Source organism: Solea senegalensis, linkage group LG5 (genome assembly GCF_019176455.1).
Source record: "Solea senegalensis isolate Sse05_10M linkage group LG5, IFAPA_SoseM_1, whole genome shotgun sequence".
Lineage (NCBI taxonomy): Eukaryota > Metazoa > Chordata > Actinopteri > Pleuronectiformes > Soleidae > Solea > Solea senegalensis.
The window spans coordinates 16,770,314-16,796,165 of NC_058025.1; the positions used below are offsets into that span (position 1 = coordinate 16,770,314).

A 25,852-nucleotide genomic window follows, 5' to 3' on the forward strand; every position below is an offset into this window, starting at 1 on the left:
AAGAACAGAAAAGGTCTCCAGTAATTACAGTCAGGGCTGAAAAATAGCAATGTCATCTAAGAAGGTGTTGTGAGGAGTGTGTTTTTACAGTCATTTAGAAATAGCACAAATAGTCTCCCCTGCAAAAGTAGTGCTTTGATGTACATTGAGCAGCAGTTTCGAAGTTCCAGTAATGGTCATGATTTACGAAGATGCACCCTGGAGATATGAAGCTTGCACAAATATTTTAGAGGGTTTTTTTTTTTGTCTTCAGTCCTACTCTGTGTCACTTTTGTAAGTGAAACTAAAAATCCAAAACACCAAGGGGCCAACCTGATACTCACAAAAACAAGTTCAGAAGAATTCACTTAAGTTCTTTATGGTAGCCTACTGGCTTTTTATCCAAACAGAACCTGTGTTTTGGGAGCACTGAAACGCTATTTTTGGAAAACGGGTTCCAGGGTGGGAACATTTCAAACACCACCCTTGCGCTTTTGTGTATACAAGCGATGTGCTACTTCAAACAATTATGTCATGGTCTCTCCTGCCTTTTGCATTAGCTGTCACTATATTTGTTGTAGATTGGTATATTCCCTTTATGATAACTGCTATTTTATTTCTTTGTCACCCTGGCTTGGTTCATTCTGTCTCTGTTTCTGTAATTGTGTACTGTATATCGTAATGCACACTTATTTGAAGCTTCTTTAAAGCTTTTTTTTTTTTCTTAAGTTTGTACACAGCGCACATGGTTTATGCGCATGCTCAACGTCTCGTCCGTTGTTTGGTGTATTTGTGTTAGATAGATAGATAGATAGATCGATAGATAGATAGATAGATAGATAGATAGATAGATGAAAAGTAAAGAAAGAAACAAAAAATAAAAGAAGCAAGCAAAGTTCTGTGTCTGCGTGGATAAGGCCTCAGCGTCATAATAGGTTAAACGTTCCTTGAAGCTGCAGCCTCAGACGAAAGCTGTAGCCCATCATACGTGCCTGTTTTCAGGTTTGTGTCTGGCCCTGAACAAAGAGCTGTCCCCTAACCTTCAGCCACCTCCACTCATCAAAGACCCATTGGTCTGGCGCTTGACTGACTGGTCAGGCCATCAGAGCACAGAAGAAGACGCTAAACACAACAAGCACCAGCAGCGGCCACGGAGAGTGATTGACAGCCGAGATAATCTCCCTCTCAAACATTATTGCGAATTCAGCCCTTGACAGCAGGGTTTTCAGTTGATAAGCTGTCTGTGTTTGTGTGTGTTTTTTTAACCCCCATATCCCTTCTTTCTTTCCTCCACCTTTCTGTCTTATCTTTTCTTCTTAACCACTAACATCACCCCAGCACACCTCTACAACTAGACAGCCACATGTTATATTATACTTATTTTCTGTTAAAAACAAATAAATTCCACCCCTGATATGACTGCTGTCCACTCTAAATTAAGTTTAAAAAACACTGCTGGCTATATATTTTTATTTGAAAAAGCCTGGGTCGTATTTAAGTCTGAATGGGCAGCAACATAGATCTTTGATATAATAATGAATGCTATTCAAAAAATACAGTTTTTCCTGTACTGCTACCCCGAAACAACCAGATCCCAGCTCAGCAGTTTGCGTTTGCTCGAGCGTTTCAAAAACAAAGGCGTTAAGGTGTGTTCAGTTTTGGCTGCAGAAAGGTTTTTGGGAGTAAATGATGCATCATCAGATTTAATCAATGTAACCTTTACACCTCTGTGTCTGCAGGAATCCTGATGGGGATGTTCAGCCATGGTGCTACATTGCTGATAATGAAGATGGGGTCTACTGGAAATACTGTGACATCCCTTCATGTCAGAGTAAGGAATCGTTGCCACTCCTTTTTTTATCATTTAATGTCATGTATCTGTCTCTGTCTACTCTGCCCTTCCATGCCCTTGGGGCCATATCATGGGCAAACAGACCTGATCATTTTCAGGGCAACGCTCGTTGCTGTTATAGACTGCATGTTGTGTACACAGCTATTACCATTGAAAAAAATGCCTCTAATTGCCTCCCATCACCCCTCTTCCTTCCATGTCTGGGCCTGCCCTCTCTTTAATGCGAGCTGTCAATCATTGCCTCTGTGTATGTGTGTTGTGTCTGTTGGCATTTTTTTGTATGTGTGTTCATAATTTCCCCTTTGGCTTAGTAGCTTGTTTTGACATGTCTTTTTTATGTGAGTGTTTATATGCACCTACCTGTGTGTGGATTTATTTGAATGTTTTGTTCTCACATGGTTTGAGATGTCCAGTGTTTTCCATTTGGGTGATTTTTGCATTCTCTAATGATCTGTGCTAAAAGGAAAACCCTACCTGAAATCCTAAAGATCATATGTAGCATTTTGAACTTTTGAACTTGAGATGCACTGCTGGACCTTAGTTAGCAGTGCATGTGTAATATTTGTCACTGCACCACCAGGGCTCGAGATCTACACAGACCCTCTAGCTTGAACTGCAGGCTTTACTACAGTCTACTGTTTGAATGACCCAATTAATAATGTGTTAGAGGTATTATACTATTGTGAGGATCTAAATCTGGTTACAGTCACATTATGGAGATGTGTCTTCCTTATGGGGAGACCAAAACCTTGTTCTAAGGAGGCAGAACCTCATTTCTGTGTAACTCGTTCAATTTAGGGGTAAGATTTGAATTGTGGTTGGAGGCTTAAGTTAGACATTAACTGGTTATGGTTAAGCATAGGGATAATGCTTATGTTTAGACTCTCCAAATGAATGGAAGCGAGTGCAGTGATTAGCTGCATGTGTGTGTGTGTACTTGTATTTGTAATTGTTTTAGGACCTTTGCTGGTATAAAAACTACTGACCTTGTCAGGACCAGTAGTCCTCATAGGGACCAAACCCTGGATAACACTTTGTTTGGGCTGTTCAAATGAATGGAAGTCAATGCAGTGTCCTAAGAAGAATAGCTGCACAAATGTGTGTTTGTCCAAATGATTTCATGTGTAAAGGAAAATTGTGTACCTCCCATTAAGTTTGTTAATAGGTTTGTTTGTTTGACCTATTTCTGACAACTATCCATTTAGTTTAGCTCAGTATGTAATAGACAAAAAGCCAACCTTTGTGGTTTGAGAGGAAAGAGGAGAGCAGCCCACCATTTCTGTTTGGTGTGGGGCTTATCTCTTATCTTTGGAGAAATTAGGCCACCTTTTGTTCCAAATGGGTTTGCCATGTGCTGGTTCAGCCTTGTTTTTGTCTAGGATCCAGTCCTGGACAGCATGTAACCCATCCTCGCAACATATGGCCCATTTCTAATGGCTGAGAGCTTCACCCGTATCGGATGGTGTCTTACACGAGTGTTCCCTTTTCTGTTGGGGAAATAAAATGTATACTGAGCCCTGTAATGTTAGAAAAGGAGATGAGGTTTGCTGTGAGACAGTCTTCCAGTGTCATGAAAACAGGCCTCTTCATTGGAGACGGTTTCTCCCTGCAGGGATCTTTCAGACACAAATGCTCTGTCTCATCTATTGTGAAACCACAGTCGCCACGTGGTGCCTTACCTTCTGGCAGGGTTTCTTCACAACAAGCACTAATGCATTTGAAGCTCCCAAGTGACAAAATACTGACGTTCGCTCCCTCCGTGTTACTGTTGTCAGTCTGCTGCTGGCAACAAAGAGATGAAAAACACTGTGGTGTGCTAGAAACAGTACAGTGGTCTTTGTTTTCATTTTGTCTGGCTTTTGTTTTGTCTGTGCCTTCGTTTTGTCTACACTTTGCTTACTTTTGATGTTGAGTGGCTGGTAGTTGGTGGCCGCTGGCTGTGGCACCTGGAGCCTGCCAACGGCTGCTCTGTTATCCAGCTGGGCTCCCTGTCATCTCGGCTCATGCCACCCTGGTGAGGGTGACACACCCTGGTTCAGCACACACTGTCAGGCAGGTCACATGAGGCCAGAAAGGCGTACTCTGACAGTGTGTATTATAGGGTAGGTCACAACATTTGTTGATCTTAGTAATCCCTCACGGCTGCAGTTGTGTTGCTGGTGGAATTATTTCAACGTTTCAAAAAGGCACATTGTCTACTGTACAAATATATATTTCCATGTGTGTAGTGTTACAGTGACAGGTGGGCCACTGAATGCCCAGCTCATTCCCGCTCCTGTGTACAACTCTATATTTGCAACTCTATATATTCTACAGGGAATGTGAAGAATAACAAGATGAGCTGAGATGAGATTAAATAAAATGAGATCTTATTCAATCTCAAAATCTGTGAGTACTCAATATAGAATAATATTAAGTATTAAAAGAGAAACTGAGCAACCAGAATATTTACAACATGAGCTTAATATTTCCTGTGTAATGGTCGTATTACACAATACCGGATCAGCACAGGATGAGTTTCATGTGGTCTAATAAGAGCAGTGAGTGTTGTACGGGGGTATTTGTTTGACTATTTTCCAACTCTGTGGTGACAGGCAGAGAAGCCTTTAATGTCATCTGGCTTAACAATGAGGTGTTCTCTACTTCTACTGAGGTGTGAGGAATGTTCTTGTGGAGCCGCTGAAGGAATTTCCAGAAGAGAATTCCTGGATGTTTTTGAAACCCAATTTTTGTGGTGAGGCCAGTTTCGAAACAATACACACAAATTTGTTGAAAGTGATGGCAAAGGACTTTAATTTAAAAACGATTCATTGTGTATGGTATGTACCTATTTTGGTCAGTATTTTTTGTACAGAATACACAGTACTTATATACTGTAAAATTAATCTTTCAATGAAAACCACATTGTGGACTAGAAATTAACATAAAGGGGATCAATAAAAGTAATTTCTCTAACAGCATCACTCTCTGAATATTAACATCATAATGACAAGTTTAAGTCACATCTTTGTATATTCCAACTTAATTTTTTTGCGTGTATTATTTCGATATTGTGACATCTGCAGTCATCCCATGGCCAATTATTTTGGCCATGGGATGACTGCAGATGTCACAATATCATGGGTTTTTGTCAAAAGCTTCACATTTTTTTCATAGTTTCCTCTCAGCGTGTCCCGCACTGAGAGGACATTTTGTTTTGTTGTAGCTCCTATAAGTTGCCAAGCATTTGCTCAATGATGTGCCCCGGCTAAATTCAACTGACAGGGTGAAACTGTCAGACTGAAGCGTCAGAGCGTTTGCCAAGATAAAGTACACTTTGATCTGCTTGTTGGGAGCTCGTCTCTCAACAGCATAAAAGCAAGAAAAACTTGTTGTGCCACTGTGCTTTCGTCTTTTAAAGAGACTGGCTGCATCTGTAGGATTTTCACCTGTTATTTGATTTTATTTTGTATTTTACTATATACTATACACAAAGTGAATACCCACTTGAAATTGAAAATTTGAGAACTTCTGAGAAATTCAGTTGATTAATCTTTTTCCATTCATTATTTATAGCTTTAAATGTACGATCATCTTTTTCAAAGTTGTTGATTGATTCAAGATTTCAGAATTCTTTACTGTCATATACTTGATAAGAATTCAAAACGGAATTTAAATTCTTTATCTCAGTGTCCAACTTAACGGACGTACCATTATGGAAAAATACAGATGTAATTTTCAAAATATTAAAATAGTTTTATACCAAAAGCAACATTTGACTTTTGTTTTTAACAGAACAGAATTCAACAGAACATATGGCCCCAGGCACTGACACGCAGATGTACACACACAAGGAGGGGGACCAAAGGTCCTGTCCATTAGGTCCACGGTCCATGACAGGCCCTCTGGCCCTGTTCAAGTAGGCAAGAAATGGCTCCCAAGTAGATGAGAATTTTTCCATCTGTATGAGCAATGGCATGTCTGCCTTCCACCTCTGAAAGGAAGGGGGAGAAGGCGACTCCCACTCCCTCAGAATAAATCTTTTGACCACAGTTATTCCCAGCATCAGAGATTGTTGCATGGCTGCAGGGAGGCGCATGGACGCCGGCGAGCAACCAAAGACCAGGTTCCATAGGGAGGGGCCTTTTATAGTCAAATGTTTATACTGAATAACTTAAATCCAGTCAGTGAAGGGCAAGGCCAGGGTGTCCTCCAAGACTTTACATCTGTTGGTGCAAGAGAGGAGTACATTTTATGGATTTACAGCAGTGAAGACTGTGAACAACTTTTAGTTGGTGTGTGCTGTCAGCAGAATAGGTGTGGATCATAGATGAGTCCCATTCAGCGACAGACAGTCCTATACCCAGCTCTTCCTTCCATGCCTCTGTAAGGCGGCTCACTGTGGTGACATTATTACCACCATCAAACAAACTTACAAACCCAAAATGCTTGCCTCAGGAGGGCTATTTATGAAAACAAAAACAAAAACAAGACTTGTTTCCCAGAAAGAGATTTTGAATCTTACATCCGACATAGTGCGTTGCTTGCAGATAATGAAAAAAAATGTGAGTGAGGTGGTGAAAATATTTCTCTTAGTGGGTCAGAAGAGACAAATTATCCTGTTTTGTAAAACTCTTGAATTGAAACTAACTCTTTCCGTCTTTTTGGCGTGACCATTGAGGAAGAAAGGAATTATTTAAACAAATTGAGGTCTCTGGTAAACTCAGAACCCTCCAAGTTTGATTCAGAATCCTAACTCAGATGGCAGAGAAGAATTGACAACAGAATTTGATTTCATGTGCGGCCACAAGGGGGCACCAGGGGCCAAATTACCTGAAGACCCCATTTAGCATTAGCTGGTCAGTAGTAGTGTCTGAACACAGGTGGTCAGACACTAGTCAGGTTTGGGCTTTTGCTGGTGAACCTTAGAGATTCCATGGCTCTTAGAATTCCAAATGTAAGACAAGATTCTAGAATCCAGTTCTTTAAAGAAGGCTGGGCTGAGAACATATGGGAGAATTTAAAGAAACCTGGGAAGGGAAACTATTTAAGATGAATGAATCCAATCAATCATAGAAAGCTTATTATGTTCTGTTTGTTGTCTGTTTGTTACCAAAAAAGGTGATTAACTCAAGCAGGATCAGGACAGAGTCTTCTTAATTTTGTGAGTCCAAAATTATATCATCAGCATATAAACTAATGAGCGTTCCCACACCTTCACATCTTCAGAAAACATCCTCCTCTTTTGTCATACGTTTTCAAAAAAAAATCTATTTATGTCACATATTATAATAGTTGACAGTATTTGATTACCTGGAATGAGGCTCATTATTGCCCTAGGCTAGAATTCCCGTAAGTGACTGTGACGCTTTGAGGTTTTTGTTCTGGACCTGAAGGTGTGTTTATGACTCATTTGTCTTTTCGAACCTTCTCAATGAAACAATTGAGGCATTTCTTAATTAACTTTGTCTGTCACCATGATCTGTCAATACCAAGGGAACCACAACAATCTGGCAGCCTGGGCAGCCACACCTGAAAGATTGATGTGCTTGGTCCAAGCTTTTATTGCTGCATGTGAAGGAAATATGCAGTAATGACGTCTGAATTAATATGACCATATCTCTACAGTACACCGATGATTGGCCACATCAGTAAAACAGGTATTTTGTGGCTGATCATAAGTTCAAAATAAGTTTTAAATGACGTTACAGATGATTATGAATGATGTCCTTTTAAAACAGGGCACATCACAACATGAAAACAATTACCTCATTTATTATAGGTTCATCTTGGTTACCTTTTGGGATGGAGTTGAGCTGCGATGATTCATGTTCTGAAAGTGCTTTACTGAGGTGAAGCTGAGAGGAAACCGTTAAAAGCACGTTGATGATCACACATTAAGGTGGAAACATGACAATGAAACCACTTCAAACTGTAAAATAAAACGTCGTAAAATTATTACGGTAGTACAACCAAAACAAGGGGAACGTTCCATCTCACGTGACTGTTGCGTTACGATCCTCTGAAAGATGAAAAGGTGAATCTGCCTCGAGCAATCAATACACTAATTATACAGTACACACACTCGCGCACACACAGTTATTCCTTAAATTACAGTGCTGTGAGAAATTCTATGGCCTCTCACGTTGAGAAACACCACTGAAGATTCTGTGATGGGCGGAAAAAGTCACACAGTCGAGTGAACATCTGTGACACAAACCGTTGCGTGTCAAAATAAGCAAGATGTCGAGACAAGTCGAACATGTCGGACATGTGGTGTGGAAACTGAACCCAGACTGAAGCACCTCAGCCCTGCCTTGTGGCTGTTGTGGTTGCTTGAACCTACGCAACCTAGTGATGCTTTCAGGTTCTGTCATTGCAGTATTTATCTCGCTCTCTGTCAGAAGGAGAATATTTCCCCTAGGTGGTCTTGTACCAGCTTTCACCACAACCAACCCGCATACTGAGGCAGGTTCAGGCATCACTGAGTGGAAAAAAGGTGCATGTTTGTGTGTGTGTGTTTGTGTTTATTCCTGTAGTTTTGGCAGTGTAAAAACAGTTTCATAATTTACATGTTCAAAAGAGGATATTACTGTGATTTGTGCTTATTGTGGCCATTCCTGTCTTCTTTAAGTGTTTTTCTGATGACCAACTTTTGTTTATTCTTTATATTCTATAAAAAAAATGTTTAAAAAAAAACTGGATAAAATATTCCCTGAAAACCCTCCTGTGAATCCTCCTCACAGACATATTCCAACCTCCCTTTTAAGGAGAATATTTGTTTAGAATTTCTATAAAAAAATGTGTGATGAAGTATCTGCTCAAATTTATATCTTTCCAATGGCAGGACCATAACTTCCTGCTGACATCCGACTTGAGAAGTATTTAAAAACTAGAGAAACAGAAGGAAAAGTTTGAAGACAGCTTGGTGCCACACTTTAAACACAGACCGTAAATCTGGAGATAGTATGTGGATTTATTACACATTGTAGTATAAAACAAATGTTTTACCAGGAGCTTGTTGGGTCTGATTTGTCTTAAGTTTGAGGCAGTCCCATCTGTTTTTCCGGCATTTTTTCAATATGCCAAATATTAGATGTGTCCTTACCTGACAGAGAGGGTGGAGGAGCCTTGAGCACACTCATTGTTATCTTACTCTGGCCTCTGACCTTCTTCTAGCTCCACCCACAGTTGCCCTCAGGTGAAATACCTGACTGCAGTGGCGTGAGGACACTCTCAGACAGAAACTAGAGTGTAGAGACTCAAACAAAAGCAAGCCAGGGCGACATCAGGTAGATTTAATTTCTCAGCCTCCATCTCTCTGGCTCCTTCCCTCTCTCATCATGGCCAGGGTGGAATCAGCCAGGGCCATTAGGGAATTAAAGGTATTGATTACGAGGCGAGCTGGTTGTGTTGAATGTTTGCTAATGAGAGCAAGTAGATGGCCATTGTATCATGGTTGTCTTGGAGAAAGGGGGGATGAATAGCAGGTCAACCAATTCAGGGCTCAGGAATGACGGCTCACATCCATTAGTGTACGAGCAGACCAAGTTAATATACTGTTACAGTTATTTTAGTGAGTGCATGAATTTGCCATGTCTGTTGCTAATGTTTTTTAGCTATATTTGTTAAAACAAACATAGAGGTTACAATAACATGCTAATTTGCCAACAATAATACTAACAACCTTGCTTGTTGCTGTCATTTTTAGCATTAAAGAATGCAAATATTAGCGCTAATTGAGTTACACCAACACTCTTGCCTTTGCAGCAAGAAGACCGGGGTTCAATACCCGGTCGGAAGTTTGCATGTTCTCCTCATGTGAGTGTGGGTTTTCTCTGGGCTCTCCGGCTTCCTCCCACAGTCCAATAACATGCAATATGGGGATTATGTAAATTGAACACTTGGTTGTTTGTCTCTATGTGGCCCTGTGATGGACTGTCTATCCCCCGCCAATCGCCCTATGTCGGGTGAGGTTGGCACAACGACCCTCATTTGGTGGATAATGGATGGATGGAGCTACACCAACAGGTAGTGGAATAATCCAAGTTCCTGTGGTGCATATTGTCACATGGTGTGAATATTTGCACCAAATCTAATGACAATTAATCCAGTATTTGACAAAACACTTCACTTAACTAACAGCTTTTAACTAAGTCAAAATTCCATGAGGCGACGGGATATAGCTCTTCAGAATTGTGTCACTTTTTTGAATTTTCAGATCTGAAGTTTGTCCAAAGAAAAAGTTTTTAAGAATCAGAGCTCCAAGCCTTTGGGGATATTGGTGCAAAGATGATTCACGGTTTTGAAGAGCATCTGAAGGGGTGTCATATACAGCCTATATTTCCTAAAAAAGAAAGAAAGACATCTAAATTTGCCGGCCGTGAGATTTACGGAGCACATCTGTGTTCCCCACAGGATAAACTATAACACTGCTTCTTTTTGATCTCCTATTCACTGACTCTTAATGGAGTTGTCTTGTTCTACCCTCAAACCAAAATGTCAGTTGTATCCAAAGATGCAGTGTGTAATTATCGAAGAAATTTGCCACAAAATCTAAACAGGATATTAATAGTCCCCCTAAGCCCTGTTGTTTAATAACCATGTCTTTTTTATTTTCTCCAGCCTCAAAATAAAACATTTTGCTCCAGGACTGAAAGAAAATAATCAGAATGCTGTTTATGACGCTCTTTACTTCCATATAGTGGCGCTATAAATGACTAAAGCAGCTCCAAGGGGCCATTACGGCTTCTTCTTGTTTCAAACAATGTTTGAAACCATACATCCTTTTTTGTCATGTGGACATTTATTGTCCCATTATGCTGTAGGAACTGGTTTTGAAGTCAAGATCACAACTTGAGTGTACCCAAGACCAAGACTTGTAGGGACTGAGACAAGAAGCAAGACTAAGACCAAGAGCAGTCCTCTGTGTATATGCCAGGTCTTGGTTTTGGTCTTGGCTGTATTGTTTTTTTTTTACTTTGCAATTTGCATGCAAAGTGTTTGTCTCATATCTCAGAATATATATATCCATTTCATAAGGACAATTTGAAAATCATCTGTCAATTCTACTGGAGCCAATCCGACATAAGGCATGAGGTGTTGTACTTGTCTGTCCTCGTCCACCACAGGGACAACATACAGAGACAGACAAACATTCACACGCTCATTCACAGCCGCCATCATTTTAGAGTCAAATTCACCTAAACACCCACACACACAGGGAAAACACACAGATACCACAGAAAGTCTCTGGTCAAACTGACATGGGAACACTGTAAACCACCAGTTACATTTTTATTTGTTATATATGGGATACAGAAATATTTATGGGGTAAAAGACCCTGTTATTGATATCCAGATATCAAGGACATCTTGTTGATGATAACTAGAAGTGCAACGCCGTGGTTATCCACCGCCTGAGGTGGCCTGAAAGTGTCTGCTCATCTTTTCATCTCCCAGCTGCCACAATATCAGGTCCCCTGTGACTCCTCGGGACACAGACTTTTTGGTTTGTCAGGGGAGGCGGGGAGATGCGTTCCGATGGCCATTTTTCATCTCTTCCTTCCATTGTTCAGCCCCTTCTTTGAGTAGACACTAATTATTCATTTAAAGCTCTGACTCTCCCCTCTTCCTTCTAATTAGATGGTTAGTCACCCTCCCAAGGCCCCGGGTGGGGGCATTGATCTCGTCCATCTCAGTCTTGTTGTAACACAGCCTATACCAAACAAGAATACACTCCCAGGCCAGCAGCGTGTTTTGAACATCCCACAAGCAAAGTCACTCTGTTACGTACAAGGACTCTCATTCTGTCCAGTAATAAATCCCTTATTGTCTAACTGTAAACCGTTCCCATTTACAGGCTAGAGAATTTATGATCTCTATAAAGAAACAAAGCATAAACTCAATAGAAACACATGATAGCAAGTCCCACTTCCACAAAAAAAATCACTGTGTCCACGGGGAGTTTGGGACATGTTTTCTTTGTTTCTCACCAGCTGTGGTGCAGTCCACAGGACTGATCACAGGCTTGTTGGAATGCAGCAGCTGTATTTTTTTTAATGCATTTAATATACTGTCATACTAAAGGGTTAATGCATGGAGCGAAGACACAGAGAGGAAGAGAGGGTGAGTTTTAAAGGCACGGAGGAAAATAATGAATAATTGTTGTTTCCGGGCTTCGTTGCTGGGAAGGTAGAGCATGTTCCAGGAGGTGCATGTTTGTGAGGGTGTGCATCACATTCAGCTGGCGGTACATTCATGGGTTAGTCAGTGGGAGGGATTTAACATACCTGTGTTTTAAATGACTTGAATTCAGCCTTTTAGCTCCTGAGGAATGTGCTTTAGAACTCCCGCTTCTCCTCCTTTGACTTGAACATAAGCTTTAATGGTTTCCTTTTTTGTTGCTGTGCAGCGTAAGTGGATGATCAGGAATTAGTGGCGCTACTTAAGAGGTCACTTAATGTTTTGCCAGTGGTAATGCTGTTATCAGACACATGTATCAGTGATTCCCATGTCTCGAGACTTTCTTTCATTTGCCTTGATGTTGGCCTAAATCTCAGAGATACGAATCTCAGTGTCAGAAAATAAGCAGTGGAAAAAGGGAGCTCCTGGAAATATGTTGCCATGGCACATGAAGAGAAAAACATTTAGATGCTTCTGCCCCCACAGTCACTGTCAGATGACAAAGCATGTGATTCATTTGTTCATTGTCTACTGCTTATCCTTCACATCCGGCAATGCCAACTAACATGGGGCGAATGGCGGGGTACACCCTGGACAGATCGCCAGTTCATCACCAATCAAACATAAACCAGTGGTCAAATTTAACCTCTGCATGCTTTTGGACTGTGGGAGGAAACTAGAGTACCCGGAGAAACCCCACACACATACGGGGAGAACATGCAAGCTCCACACAGGAAGGCCCTCGGGAGAAATCGGGTGACGAACTGGTGATCATCTTGGTGTGAGGCAACAGTCCTAGCCACTACTCTGCTGTGTGACCTGCAAAAGCATGCGATATTAAATGAATCCCTTATGTCATTTACATCAATTTGATTTTGAACAACCTGTCCAGGGATGGATAAAACAGTAGACAATGAACAAACAAATGTTTTTCTCCTCATGTACCATGGCAACATATGTCCACAAGCTCCTTTTTTCCAACTGCTTATTTTCTGAGATTCATATCTCTGAGATTTAGGCCAACATTAAGGTTAATGAAGCACAACCACTGGCAAAGCATTAACTGACCTCTTAAGTAGCACCACTAATTCATGAACATCCAGAATGATAAATGGATGGACAATTTTTGCTTATTGTTGATCAACTGTTTTGTTGATCAACAACTGTTTTGTTTTTAAGTCGATATGCATTAAATTTGACCTTTATTTGACAAGGGGTTTCGTTCTTCATGAAGACTTGTTTTTATTCAAACCTATACAATATAACGTATTATAGACAGAATTCAAGTGCTAAGTGGCAGCAGATTGAAATACTAAAAATGCTCAAAGTTGCCAAACATGATTTCAGTGCCCCCCAAAAAATGTAAAAAAAAAAAGAATGACTTCCAGCTGCACATCTTCATAGGCTGCTGTAAAGTGTCCCATGATGACGGGGCAGATGTACAGTACATAGCGTGGCAAGTATCAAGACAAGTGAGTGAATACAGCTAAAATGTTAAATAATATGATGTCATTTGAATGAGAGGAGGCATAAATGTCTCTGTGACTGTAGTCATTCATTACACCGGCCCCACACCATCACCTACGCAGTTGAGTGTGATCTGTGGGCTCCGTCCTTTCATATTCCCACATACAAAACTGACATAACCTTTGGCATTCTCTCTTTGTGACAACACACAAGCAACTGTCAAGAGAACAATATCGCTGGACAAGAAGTTTTTACTGAAAATGTTAAATAAAAGGAATATGGTGTGCATTGTGCAGTGGCCATGAATCAGAAATATATCTCAGTGCTCTAATTTTTATGTTTTGTTAGATCAATTTTTGTTTTATTAAAGTTTTATTACAGGCTCCTGTGTTTTTATTGCCATCATAGCTTCTCAAACAGTGAGACACATTCTCTAAACCCCTCTAGTGTTTTAAATGTGATTATAAAGCAGGGACTTTTTGAAGGTTCAGTACTCCTTAAGGATTCATATTCTCTTACTCTCTTTGCCTTACCTCATCTTGTAAGTGAAATTATCTCACATATTATTGGTGGGCGGATGCAAGCAAAGCACAAGCGAGACACCCAGAGTCTTATTAAAAATAACAACAACACTTCTTTAACTCCATCCCACTCCCCGTGTATCTGCCCGTGTGTTTTTCTCTCGATTTCTTTTACTCCTTTGCTTCCAGATGTCACAGGAATTTATATCTATAATTATGTTTCCTTAATCACACGTTTGCACCCCCCTCACTCCCCCAGCTCATCAACCTCACATGCTCTCCCTGCTAAGTGTACTTGCCAAAGCCTGCTGGAGATGTTTGATGTTGTTTGTTATATTCCCGTGTATTGTTCCTCTCTCTTCCTTGCTGATGTGATTTGGGTTGGCGTCATTGTTGTGTCTGCTGCACCGACAGAAGTGTCTCCTGTTCCCTTGCTAGACAGACACCCGTGGCAGTTTGTTGTTTTGCTTGCCGCCGCCTGTCTGCATCACACCGCATTGCAATGGGAAGGCCAAGTAACTGCTCTTTTCCGAGCTGCCAGGTTGTGATGAGTCTGGCTGCGGTTGAGCTTGTTTAGCTTTTTTCTGTCTTTTCTATTTTTTTTTGAATTCTTTTTCTGAAACCTCTGTGGGAGTCCCCTCCCAACGGCTCTGATCTCCTGAGGTTTTCAGAGGTCTGGTTTGGGCTGACTAGAGAATTTATGCACCTTGTGTTTCCTCCATTTCTCCCCTCTGGCTTGTAAAGTGTAAATTCCAACAGTTGCTTTGAAGTGTTTTGAACGTGTTTGTGTGCATGTTTTTTTCTTTAATTGTACATGTAGACATTTGCACTTGTTGCACCTGCAAAGCAGATGTTCTTTAAGGGACAATGGTTTGCTCAGGGGTTTGGACATTTTTGCATTGACTTATTTTTAATAAATTCTATGCATGCAGGGAAGGTGACACCTTCTCTGTTCTCTTCCATACAAATCTCAAACGATCTCGTGAAGCTATAGTGCCGCACAGCCTCTGGGACCAAAAGGGGACAAAGACAGATAAATTGACTGTAGTCTGCAATCTTCTTGTCAAAGCAGAGTGAAAAAAAGAGCACTGCTGCCTGTAATCTGGCTGATGGCCCTGCAGTGGGATTTTCTCCTCCAATTATCAAAAGCTCCATTGAAGTGGTACCTGCTTGCCTCGTTCAGAAAGTTTGCTGGTCCCCAAACAAGTGTTTATCTCTGTTCCCCTTTTACCATCTTACTGGGATTACTCATGATGAGGATTTAAGAAAAAAAAAAAAGAAGAAAATTATGTTAATATGAAGCACCTGGAACATTCCTATGAATGTGATGTCTGCCTTAAACCTGTCATGTAATCCAGTTAGTAAATCTGTAGGTGTGCATCATGTTCCTCTTAAATTATTCAGACAACTCATGAAGCTCGGGTTTGATACTGCATAAAAAATGTAATGCCATTCTGAGGGAGTTTGACTGACTTTGTCGTCAAGCGTTGAGTCGTCTGACAAACACATTATTTTTGCCATGGCAGGGAATCATGGCTGCTGCCAAAAAAGGTACTACATTACTGTACGGTCAGCAAACATTGGCGAGAGGCAAGCAGCTGCCCCTCTCTCTGCTGGTCTGATTCTCTTAATTCGCCCCACAACTTGTGTGGAATCTAAAACATGTCATACGTTTTTTTTTTGTTTTTTTTTTTTACATCAACAGAATGAATCTGTAGCATCTGTTGAGCATGATGAGCAGATTTCATCGCAGTCCAAATGTTAACATTGGCCACAGCTGGCACCTGCACATGTGGAAGTTATCAAGGTTACTCTAGTTCATGAAGGTAGTTTTTTAATGATGCTTCTCAACCATGATGCAGTTGATATTCAAATTGAGTTGCATACTCCTCCGCACATCCTTCTTCTTCAGCATAACCAATATAAAGTCAAACTTGAATCAGGACAGACTTGTAAAAAAAAAGTGTTTTTCAGTTCCTTAGTTCTAACAACGTTGGTTCCAGTTGTTGACAAGCAGAACATGCTGACTTTGAGCAGACTGCATTCAAATGTGCGAGAGAAAAAGAATCCCACAACTCTGAGGTGTTCAGTTCTAAGGCCCGATGTTGGTCAAGGGACAAATGGCTCCACGGTGTCTATTTGTAGCACCCGAAAAGCAAGATATTGTTGTTGTTTCCATGTGAGATCCCACCCGTACAAATAGCACAATATATAAGTGTCCTGCTTTTATCAGAGCGAAGTTTGAAACACTTAATTGCTGCTTTCCTCTTTGTATATAGACAAATATATGTAGACTTGATACAAACCATCAGAAAAGAGTCACAAAGAACGAATGTCACAAGCTTCCATTATTTATTTAAAGAGCTTTGAATTATACGATACTATACTTATACACTATCACACAGTGTGTACTTCATTTAATGTGTCATCAAATACACAAATAGTTGATGCTTGTGGAAGTGCAAGAACATTTTAGAATATCATATGCGTTTGATTGTTGCCTCCTTGTCGTATTTCAAAGCAGCACCGACCAATCTTTTGTACATGTCTTTTCTGTCTCTTTGAAATTTGTTCCGTTGTTCCCCCGCGCATGCAGCGGAAATGACTTTCAAATCATACATTTTCTTTGGTTTGTCAAATTCGTTTCACCCCCAGAATATGGAAATGAAGCAAGAGTAAGACTGAAGACCGAAGGTCGGAATCGTAAGGAATAACAAGTGATAACTATGATTTGACTGCCTGAGGCTTTGTTGCTACTTCCCAAGCTATTATTTCGAATTCAAAGATGTGGCAGTGTTTTAGAGTAGAATCCACTGCTGTGGCTTAAGTGTATGAAAAGAAAATGAAATGAAATCATTTGAGACAGCTTGATGCAACTTTGTATATGCATAAAAAATTGGATAGATGTGTCGTATTTTTTAAAAAAAAAGCACAATCAAAGTTTTGTGGAGCAGTGTGAAAATTAAGTTTGTAGCTTCAATTTCTTTTTTTCACCGAATCTTGATCAAGACCCAAAGTGTTGGATTTCCTGGTGTTGCTATTTGTCTATTTCTCTCTTGCAAGGTGCCACGTAATGTTGTATTTCTCCCACTATCAGACTTTAAAGAATACAATCTCTTACACCACACACACACTTGAAGTAGTTGCTCTCATATCTGACTGGGTACATTTTCTAGATTCCAGCTTTGTCTCTCAAGCATCTTGTCTTTCTTTACCCTCCTTTTCTCTTCCAGTTTTATCTTCCTCCCTTTTCTTTTCAGTGGCCACATTGTTGCTTGCCGACTGGAAATACACGCCAACACAGAACTGAATATTTGTGGAGTGTGTCACCTTAGGGGATAGGGGTCTTTGGCCTTAGGTCTGTGAGGCATAAACAACTCAAGAGTACAACCCATGACATAAGTAATACAATAATTGGGGCTGATTCCTGGAAGGCTGCGTTTAGCAATCCAATTGAAAAAAAAGAAAAGAGAAAAAAAAAGGCCATTATATTTGTACCGGACATTCTAATCGACAGCCTGTGATGAGAGTGGTGTGTTTGATTCTTCTTGTTTTCTCTCTGCAGTGCCTGGGAACTTAGGCTGCTTCAAAGACAGCGGTAACCCACCCACCCTGTCGGGCACCAGTGAGACGTCCACCAAGCTCACCATTCAGAACTGTATCAGCTTCTGTCGCAAGCAGAGATACAAGGTACGATTTCAAACAAAAGGAATCTGTGTTGATGCTGATGTCCGTTGCTGCTGTTAGTTTGCCTCTCCTTCCTTTCTATGTCGCGATCGTGTTTTGAGTCGATGGCTGCCTCTTTGTAGAGATGTGGCTCCTGATTGGATTAAGTGTTGTGAATGTTGAAAGTTTCTCCACACCTGGTATTAACATCCATTTTGAATGAGCCAATCAAAGGTCAGGTCAGGTCTGATACTAATCTATCCTGAATGCGTCCCCACATCCAGTCACAAAAAACACATTATAGGAGAGGATGTTATTAGGATTGAGGATATGGCCAGTTGTATTTTCACTTTTTTGTTCTTACACTAATCAGCACTGATGTGTTCATTATTTGTATTCACTGCCTGATTGTTAAAAACATCATTTCCTTCTCACTCACAGACGAAAGTGAAGTGAAGTGAAGTGAACAGTGAAGTTATGAAGTTAGTGAGTATTTTCGAATAAAGGGCTGGGACGCCAAATCTGATCATGTGTGGTCACAGGAGACGCATCGAGGATCCAGGAAGAGTCGTCACCGTCCAAACTCTCTGCATCTGTGATGAGCCATTCAACTTATCTCCTCACTTAGCGTTCAATTGATGAAATATGTTTGAACGTAAAGGTAGCAATTTCTGCTACTGCAGTTGTTCATGTGGCCCCTCTCATTTTATAAATAAGCTTTGGCAAGCTTTTATGTAAATAATCTGCATTCATGAGCACTTTACTGACAATTATCCGAGTGCGGTCTATGCCCTCTTCATACAGCCATCATAAGTCTTTGTTTCAAATGTTGCAAACCAACCAGCAGATGATAAATAATTGCAGCAATCAAGGCTGACAAGTGGAAATGAACGGTTATGAGCCTTTTCGCCCCCCCCCTCCCTTTCAATCCGTGTTTCTGTCTGTCTCTGTATCTGGCAAACTGAAAACAGTGCCAGGTGTTCCTTCTTGGTCTCAGCAGATCCGGTTCAGCTTCGTCTGCATTGACAGGTACTGACAGCTTCTGCCCCCCCATCCTTCAGCAGATGGTACGGGATGCGGTGGCAGATTGGCACCGCCTGCCTATCCTTGAACTGTCACTGTCCATGAAATGTCTTGTGCTTGGAAGTACGAATCCCATGTGACTTTTTGACAAAGAGCATGCCTGATGAGTGAGACAGCAATTCGTCGCCTGTATTCACACTGGCGTCCTCAAACGTTTATTCATCAGATAGAATAATGAAACAAGGATGTAGCTTGACACGTCGTGGCGAGAGCATGAATTCCTGGTCCATGAGGCGAAGACGGGGAAAATGATGCAGTACCTTCAGTTGTGTGAATTCATTTTGGGCCTGACTATTGGACAATGGTGTCCATTTGAATGAAGGACAAAAGTTCTTTTGAGAACAAGCAGCCAGTGGTGGCGAGGTCAAGATGTGTGAAGGTTTTTGACGTGTCGCATTTCTGCGTTGACGCGAAGAGTTAGTTGGGAATGCTGAGTCAGAGATTCAACAACAACAGTTTTGATTGGAAAGAGGGAAAAGTTCTTATTGTGCTGAGTTCTAGTCATTACATTCTCTGTGTCGCTGTGTGTTTGAAATCAGACCTCTAAACTGCGGAGTGGTTGTGGTTATTCCCGACTCGGATTAAAGCATCATGTAATCTTGTGAGTAAGATTGGACATGTTATAATCGACAAGTGCAAACAGCCAAAATGATCATGTTTCCTCCACAAAACATGTTCCGCAGTATAAAATAAATAGTATCATAAAAGGTTTGTTTTTTTTCAATTGCAAATGAGATGATTTGCATAACTCCTGTTGTTTTTTTTGCAGCTCGCTGGTATGGAGTCAGGATACGCCTGTTTCTGCGGCAATGAAGTGGACCTGCATGACCACGGCGAGTCACCCAACAAGGAGTGTAACCATGTTTGCTTCGGTGACCACACACAGCCCTGTGGCGGAGACGGCTGGGTCATCATCTTTGATAGTGAGTGTTGTCTGTGTCTGATTGGACTGCAGTTACACACTACTGCACATTAAAGTTTATGGTTTACAATCCTTTACATTATATATGTAAGTTAAACTTTTCTCATTGAGATATTCTTCATAAGGTTTTGAAAGAAGTTAAATAAGTAGAACTGTGTGTTTTTAGCAATATTTATTAAGAATTGTATCATACTTTTAGTCCTAAGGTTTAAAGAAGTCATAGTAAAAAAAAATCCTACATGACTGTAGACATGTCGGCCCATTTCCCCTCTTTTTAGTTGAGAAAACATCAATAAAAACATTTTTTTCTCCTCCTTCTTCCAGCCCGAGTGGGAGCCTGCGGTGGGAATTACACCTCTCCATCAGGAGTGATCTACTCCCCTGATTTCCCTGATAAGTACTCAGCTGGCCGTGTTTGCTACTGGACTATCCAAGTCCCTGGAGCCTCTGCCCTCCTCTTCAACTTCACCTTCTTCGACATTTCCGATCAGACAGACATGGTGGAGCTACTCGATGGCTACACCAACCGGGTGGTGGCGCGCTTTGACTGGCGCAGCCAGCCACGAGAGCCGGTGAACGTCACTGGTGACTTCGCCATACTCTACTTCTACTCGGACCGCACGAACCAAGCCCAGGGGTTTGCTCTGCTCTACCAGGGTAAGAATTCATCAACCATCAAAGAGGAACTTTGTTAAAAATATAAAAGTCTATAATTCACTTCATCACTTTTCACCTTCTCTGAACTACATAACCTCCTCAAATCCACAGCAACAGCCACATTTGCATGCTCAGGTGTGGGCTGGGCTGCCAGCTCTATAGGATAGATTTGCATTACAGGCCTGGTTTAGTGGAATAATGCCTGTTTACTCTGCGAGGCAGTTGTCATGCCATTGGCAAGCCCTTTTCTCTTTTCATTTGTTAGTCAATGTCTGACCACCGCGGGTGATTCTGCATATTTAAATGATGTTTTGAATGTTGTTAGGAGCGCGGCCTCTTATCAACTTATAGCAGGCTGCTGTGCTTCTCTGAAGTGTCTTCCTTGGTGAATTGCACTTTTTTTTATGCCACCTACATACAAAACACTGTGATACGATGTGTCGCGCTTTTTGATATTGCGATTTCACTCCAGAGCACACGCGCAGCCGAGGAAACTGTTTTGCAAATTTAGAAACCTCACAGTGAATTATTTCATCTCTCTCTAGACTAATCTTGGAAAGGGAAAGCTGTACTTTTTTGTTATATAATCGTCTCTCGTGATGCGTGTCTCTGTGAATGTTCAGAATGCGCTGAAAGTGATTTAATAGATTAATTTCTGCAGACATGCATGCAGCACAACCCAGATATAATGCAATCTGCTCCCTCTCTACCTCCCTTTGTAATTAGATGTCCCTTGCCTGGTGGTCCTACATTAAGCGCAATATTAAAGGGTCCAAATCCTCTGACCACTGGGCAGGCACAAACATTCTGCTCATGTCTTGTCAGTTCTAAATCCAACATTTAGAACTGATGAATCTTATATCTCCTCAGTGTGTTTCTTTGACGTTTCTCTGACTTTGAAGCGTGGCATTTTGTGTGCGAATGGGGAGCATGTGATAAGTTCTGGGACCACCACTGTCAGGTTGAGTTATGTGAGGATATATAGATTGGATTCTCACAAGAAGCATCTTGGATGGAGAAAAGTCTACTTTCAAAATCATGGTGATTTTTAAATAAATCCCATCTATGTTTAGTGGAAATAAATGAAAGTCAGCAGAAGCTTTTTTTTTAGGGTATCACTTTCCTCTGGGAAAAAACCCCATAAATGAGTTGCAATAGTCCACAATCTCTGGAAATGTGGTTTTATGAAGCAAGCTGCCCATCTGGTGCAAGCAGGTTGAAAGAGAAATGATTGCAAATCGAACTGAATCATGTCTGGGGCATAGAAGAGCTCTCAACACCGCAGGTTTACAGCACAGTCAGTCCGTGTCTTAACAATGCAGCTGGTCTTAAATAGTCACTCGTGACTCTGCTGTATATACTTTGAACAGCATGATCAACACAACCTATCCTATTACTGTGTGTTTCATGCAACAGGCGTGTTTACCCACAGGAATGATTACAGGCGTGTTCAGTGATCTGCCTCCTTGACTTGAAGAAATCACTCAGCTTTTCCTCTGATCCACTGCTCAGCGCTCCTCTCCAGAACTATGAAAACCTATGAGAAGTACAAATAGTCACAGGTGATCGGTCATGTTGGAGAGAACTGGAATAGTAGTATTTTTAGGTCTGGGTTTGAGAAAGAAAAGGCTCTTCGAGAGTGCATAACTCTGCCAAAGCATGAAAACATTTCCTGGAAATGTCCAGTTCTACAAATATGACCCAGGATTTTGTGGGTTTATCCTTGAGTCATGAACTCATGCTGCATCCAAAATATCCAGGAAATGTGTTCAGTAGGTTTTAAATCTGTCAGCTGTTTATTTGGCTGTTACTGACAAATTAAATATTGTAATTTCATGTATTTTTTTCCAATATAGGTTTTGAGAATATAAGTTAAAATCATATTATGTTATCAAACTGATGAAAACAGTGTTGTGCTGTGCAGATGTTTGGTCAAAGCACAGGTGTGTCATGGAAATGAATTGCTTGTGACCCGACTGAACGCTGACATTATTATTTATTGCGTGACAAGAAAGTTTAACACCTTGTTTTCAATGTCATTAGAATATAATGACGTTTGATGACACACTATAGATGCTATTACTTAAAGTGTCTATAATTATATCAATTATTGCCCCACCCAAACTTTAAAACCATATTACTGTACTAAAAATTCACCCTTTGGCATGAGAACATGTTTTTTCCATTGAATTAGAAATACCTGCTGGTTGCCCAAGCGTAGTATCATCTATCAGGTTAAAATGTCATTTTAGCATATGTGTGTGTGTGTGTTTGAGAGGGGTTTTGAGACACTCAAGATGACTTTACCAGAAACTACAGCGCATGACAAAGGGATTTTTGGGTCCTGATCAGCATTAAAGACGAAATCATCAGATTGGTTTTCCAGTAGTTCAGTAGATTCTAATCTAATCTAATGTAAACAACATTAATCTCCCTGTTTGCATTCTTGTTGTAGCACTGAGAAGCCAAGACACCAGAACAATGGAGGCTGAAGGAGACGGTGAGGACGAAGGAGAGAACATCCCCAGCACGACGGGGCCACAGTTGGCTGGTGGCATCACTGAGAGATCCAACAGTACCTCGAATGGACGCTCCCAGATCCTCTACGTGATCACGTCCAGCCCCGGTAAACCGGAGCACAACATGCCAGGTCAGTGGGCTGGACGCGGCGAGACCACCGGCCACAGAGCTAGTATGTTAACACTCACGATACACTGCATCCACTGCACTCGTTTTTCCCTCTGTCTGGAAGTTTTCTTCCCTGACGCTCCCATTTAGCCGACCTGCTTTACGCGAACGCCCGTGAAACATCTTGGTCTGTTAAGATGTTTCTGGAAGCTCACAGTGACCTCCTGTGATCACACATAGAAGTAATTCTATGTGTCACTTAGTTTTTTTCCCCTCTGTCCGGGTCTCCCTGCTGATCACAATCAGGCCTCCTGTCAAAGCCTCTTGGGATGGACTGACGTATTCTGTTCTTCAAACATTATTGTTTCCAAACCCTGTCTCTGGTGTGTTTCTCAACCAGAGGGGAACAGATGTGCACTGATGATGCATCACTGTCTCTTGACAATGTGCTGGCTGAACACTGCTAACAGGTGTGCCAGCAGTGCTTGAATAGTTCTTTGCTTGCTAATCCTTTCAGTCTGCTTCGTTTTGTTTTCATTACGTGACACAATATCTGATGTCTTGTTGCTGTGGTTGTCCCTCGCTGCAGTGTGGACCATCTACGCGCTGGCTGCCCTCCTGATACTCACTGTCATAGCCATGGTAGCGAAGCTGCTGCTGCATATCACAGTCAAGTGAGTATGAGAAAGTCTGCGGTTTGCATGATCAGCCAAGCATCAAATGTCAAAGCACTTGTCCTCAGTGTTCCATTTTCATGCACGTCCTATTGGGGAAAAGATGAAAGGACAGGATGACATTCAGATTCAGTGTAGAACCTCAATGTGATTCCAGCATTTTACAAATTCTTCCAATGCCGGAACTTTTTGTTTAGACACAGTCCTGTGCAAGTTATTACATCTACGTGTTACTTTCAGCTCATTAAAGAATAACTGGAGCCCGTCTAATAATCCAGCTTGCACTGCCAACTGGTGGCCACAGCTCGCCGTTTCCACTCTGTGGCTTCGTCTGTCCTCCTCTACCCTCTTATGCAATTGTAAAAGCTTCCACTCTTTAATGTTGAAATGGAGAGGTTTTAGTTTGTTCCAAAGCCAAGTTTGTGATTTACTGCTGGCCTTCTCTCTGTTTTTGATTGCTTAAAAAAAAAAACACAGACTTTGAATCTTTTAATGTTGTCGTGAGTGACAAATTTATTTAAATTATGTGTAAAAATAAAAAAAGGGAAAAGGGTTCTGTAAGTAAATCTATGAGAAACTTTTCCAACACTTTTTAAGCACTGCACAAAGAGGCAATCCTCTTGGTTCTCTGTGAATAAAGGCCCTCCCAATCTCACTTAATCGAAACTATGCTCTTTAAAAGTTGCAATAAATGCAAAATACAGCCTTTAAACACATCTTCTACGTCCCTTTATGGCTGTCCTACAATTTTTTAGGTCTACAATAAGTCAGGTGTCACATGAGCGCAGCATGAGAATGTATGTATTGATAATGCTCTCTCTTCCTCTTTTCTCTCTACCTCTTCTCTTTACTTTCTTTCACAGGTCGCCCAACATCCCGACAGTCAGTGGTTCCGACAGCTGCAGCCAGAGCACAGCGTCGTCTGAGCCCTGGATCATCCTGTACCGACCCTCCACCATCTCCCTCTTCAAGAAGAAGCTAAAGAACCACCACGGCGACCTCAGCCCCCTGGTGGGCAACTAGCATTACTGCTGCACTCAACCATTAACCAAACGCCACCTCCACCCACAACTAATCTGTACAAGGGCCACCAGGTGTTATGTCCTCAGACAATGAAACTACATGAGGCGCTACACTAACAAGCCAATAGCGGAGTGGCTAAAGACAATGACTGAGTGATTGCCACTGAATGGCCCATGTACCAAACGTGGCTTGGTTCTCCCAGCATGCTCAGCACCAAAGGAACGAGGGGCTGTCAGTGGCCACGGTGTGGGAGCGGAGAACAGGGATGGGATGGGATGGGATGGATGAAAATCTGTCGCTCTAACAAAAATACAAGGACGCTTTAGACATGCAGAAGGTTCCTTCTGCTCGGCAAGGTTCCATTTCAGTCACCCACCGATGTCTCTTACAAGCAGCACACGTCCAGACTGCAGGTGCCGAAGAATGGCTCGCTTCACTGTTCAGTTATGGACACGCTTCACTGTCACTGTGGCTACCAAATCATCGTCAGGACAGTATGAAGAAACACATACACACATACTGTATGCTGTAACCCTGTAACAGCTCTTTACAGCTCTTTTAACTGCCTCAACCCTTCCATACAAAGAGTTATTTGTGTAATTATTTGACTTTTATATGCAAAGTGCTGGTGTTTCTTTTTGTTGTGCTTTACATAGAAAAAACAAACAAACTTGCTCTCTGAGGAGAGAGGGAAACAGGATATGAAATGTCTCACAGAAATTAGATATCGCAGCACTTTGGAGTTGAATCACTTGGTGTAAAATAAAAACATCAGAGAGAGAGAGAGAGAGTGCTCTCACCCACACACTTGCTCAGTGCTCATGTGGAACTGGGTGGAGAGATGAAGCTGGGGAGGGGGGGGGTGGCAGTCTGTAGACTAACTGCCATTTAGGGAGATATGGGAAGATCTGAGGGCTTTTTTCCCCTTCTAGTTTGTGGGTGGGAATCCTTTCCGGTTTGATGGTGTTCAAGTGCCTTTTGAATCCCCCTCTTCCACATCTCAGATTCCTCACATCTGTTTCTTTCATGAAGCGAGTGGGGTCTTACACAAATATCTGCACTTTTGGAAAAAAAAAAAAAAATCTGCGTGGATGTAAAGAATTTCATTTCAAAAAGGGATTTCCACCTCTTAAATGTAAATAAGAAGAAGAAAAAAAAATGCCATATCTTGTACAGTGATTGAAATAATTCAATCTTAGTCTTTTTAACCATAGTG

General features: G+C 41.4%; 1 protein-coding gene across 2 annotated transcripts in view; it reads left to right on the forward strand.

Annotated features, from left to right (window-relative positions):
• Nucleotides 1-25,747, forward strand: part of kremen1 (kringle containing transmembrane protein 1) — a 54,397-nt gene extending 28,650 nt beyond the window's left edge. The window contains exons 3-9 of one of the 2 annotated variants that reach the window (XM_044026141.1): nucleotides 1,719-1,810; nucleotides 17,549-17,673; nucleotides 19,502-19,655; nucleotides 19,979-20,311; nucleotides 22,767-23,003; nucleotides 23,529-23,613; nucleotides 24,477-25,747. In XM_044026141.1, coding sequence (XP_043882076.1) covers nucleotides 1,719-1,810; nucleotides 17,549-17,673; nucleotides 19,502-19,655; nucleotides 19,979-20,311; nucleotides 22,767-23,003; nucleotides 23,529-23,613; nucleotides 24,477-24,636 — 1,186 coding nt within the window. In that variant the 3' untranslated portion in view covers nucleotides 24,637-25,747. The remainder of the gene's footprint in view (nucleotides 1-1,718; nucleotides 1,811-17,548; nucleotides 17,674-19,501; nucleotides 19,656-19,978; nucleotides 20,312-22,766; nucleotides 23,004-23,528; nucleotides 23,614-24,476) is intronic. The other variant, XM_044026142.1, reaches the window with a different exon arrangement.
• The last annotated feature ends 105 nt before the right edge of the window (nucleotides 25,748-25,852 follow it).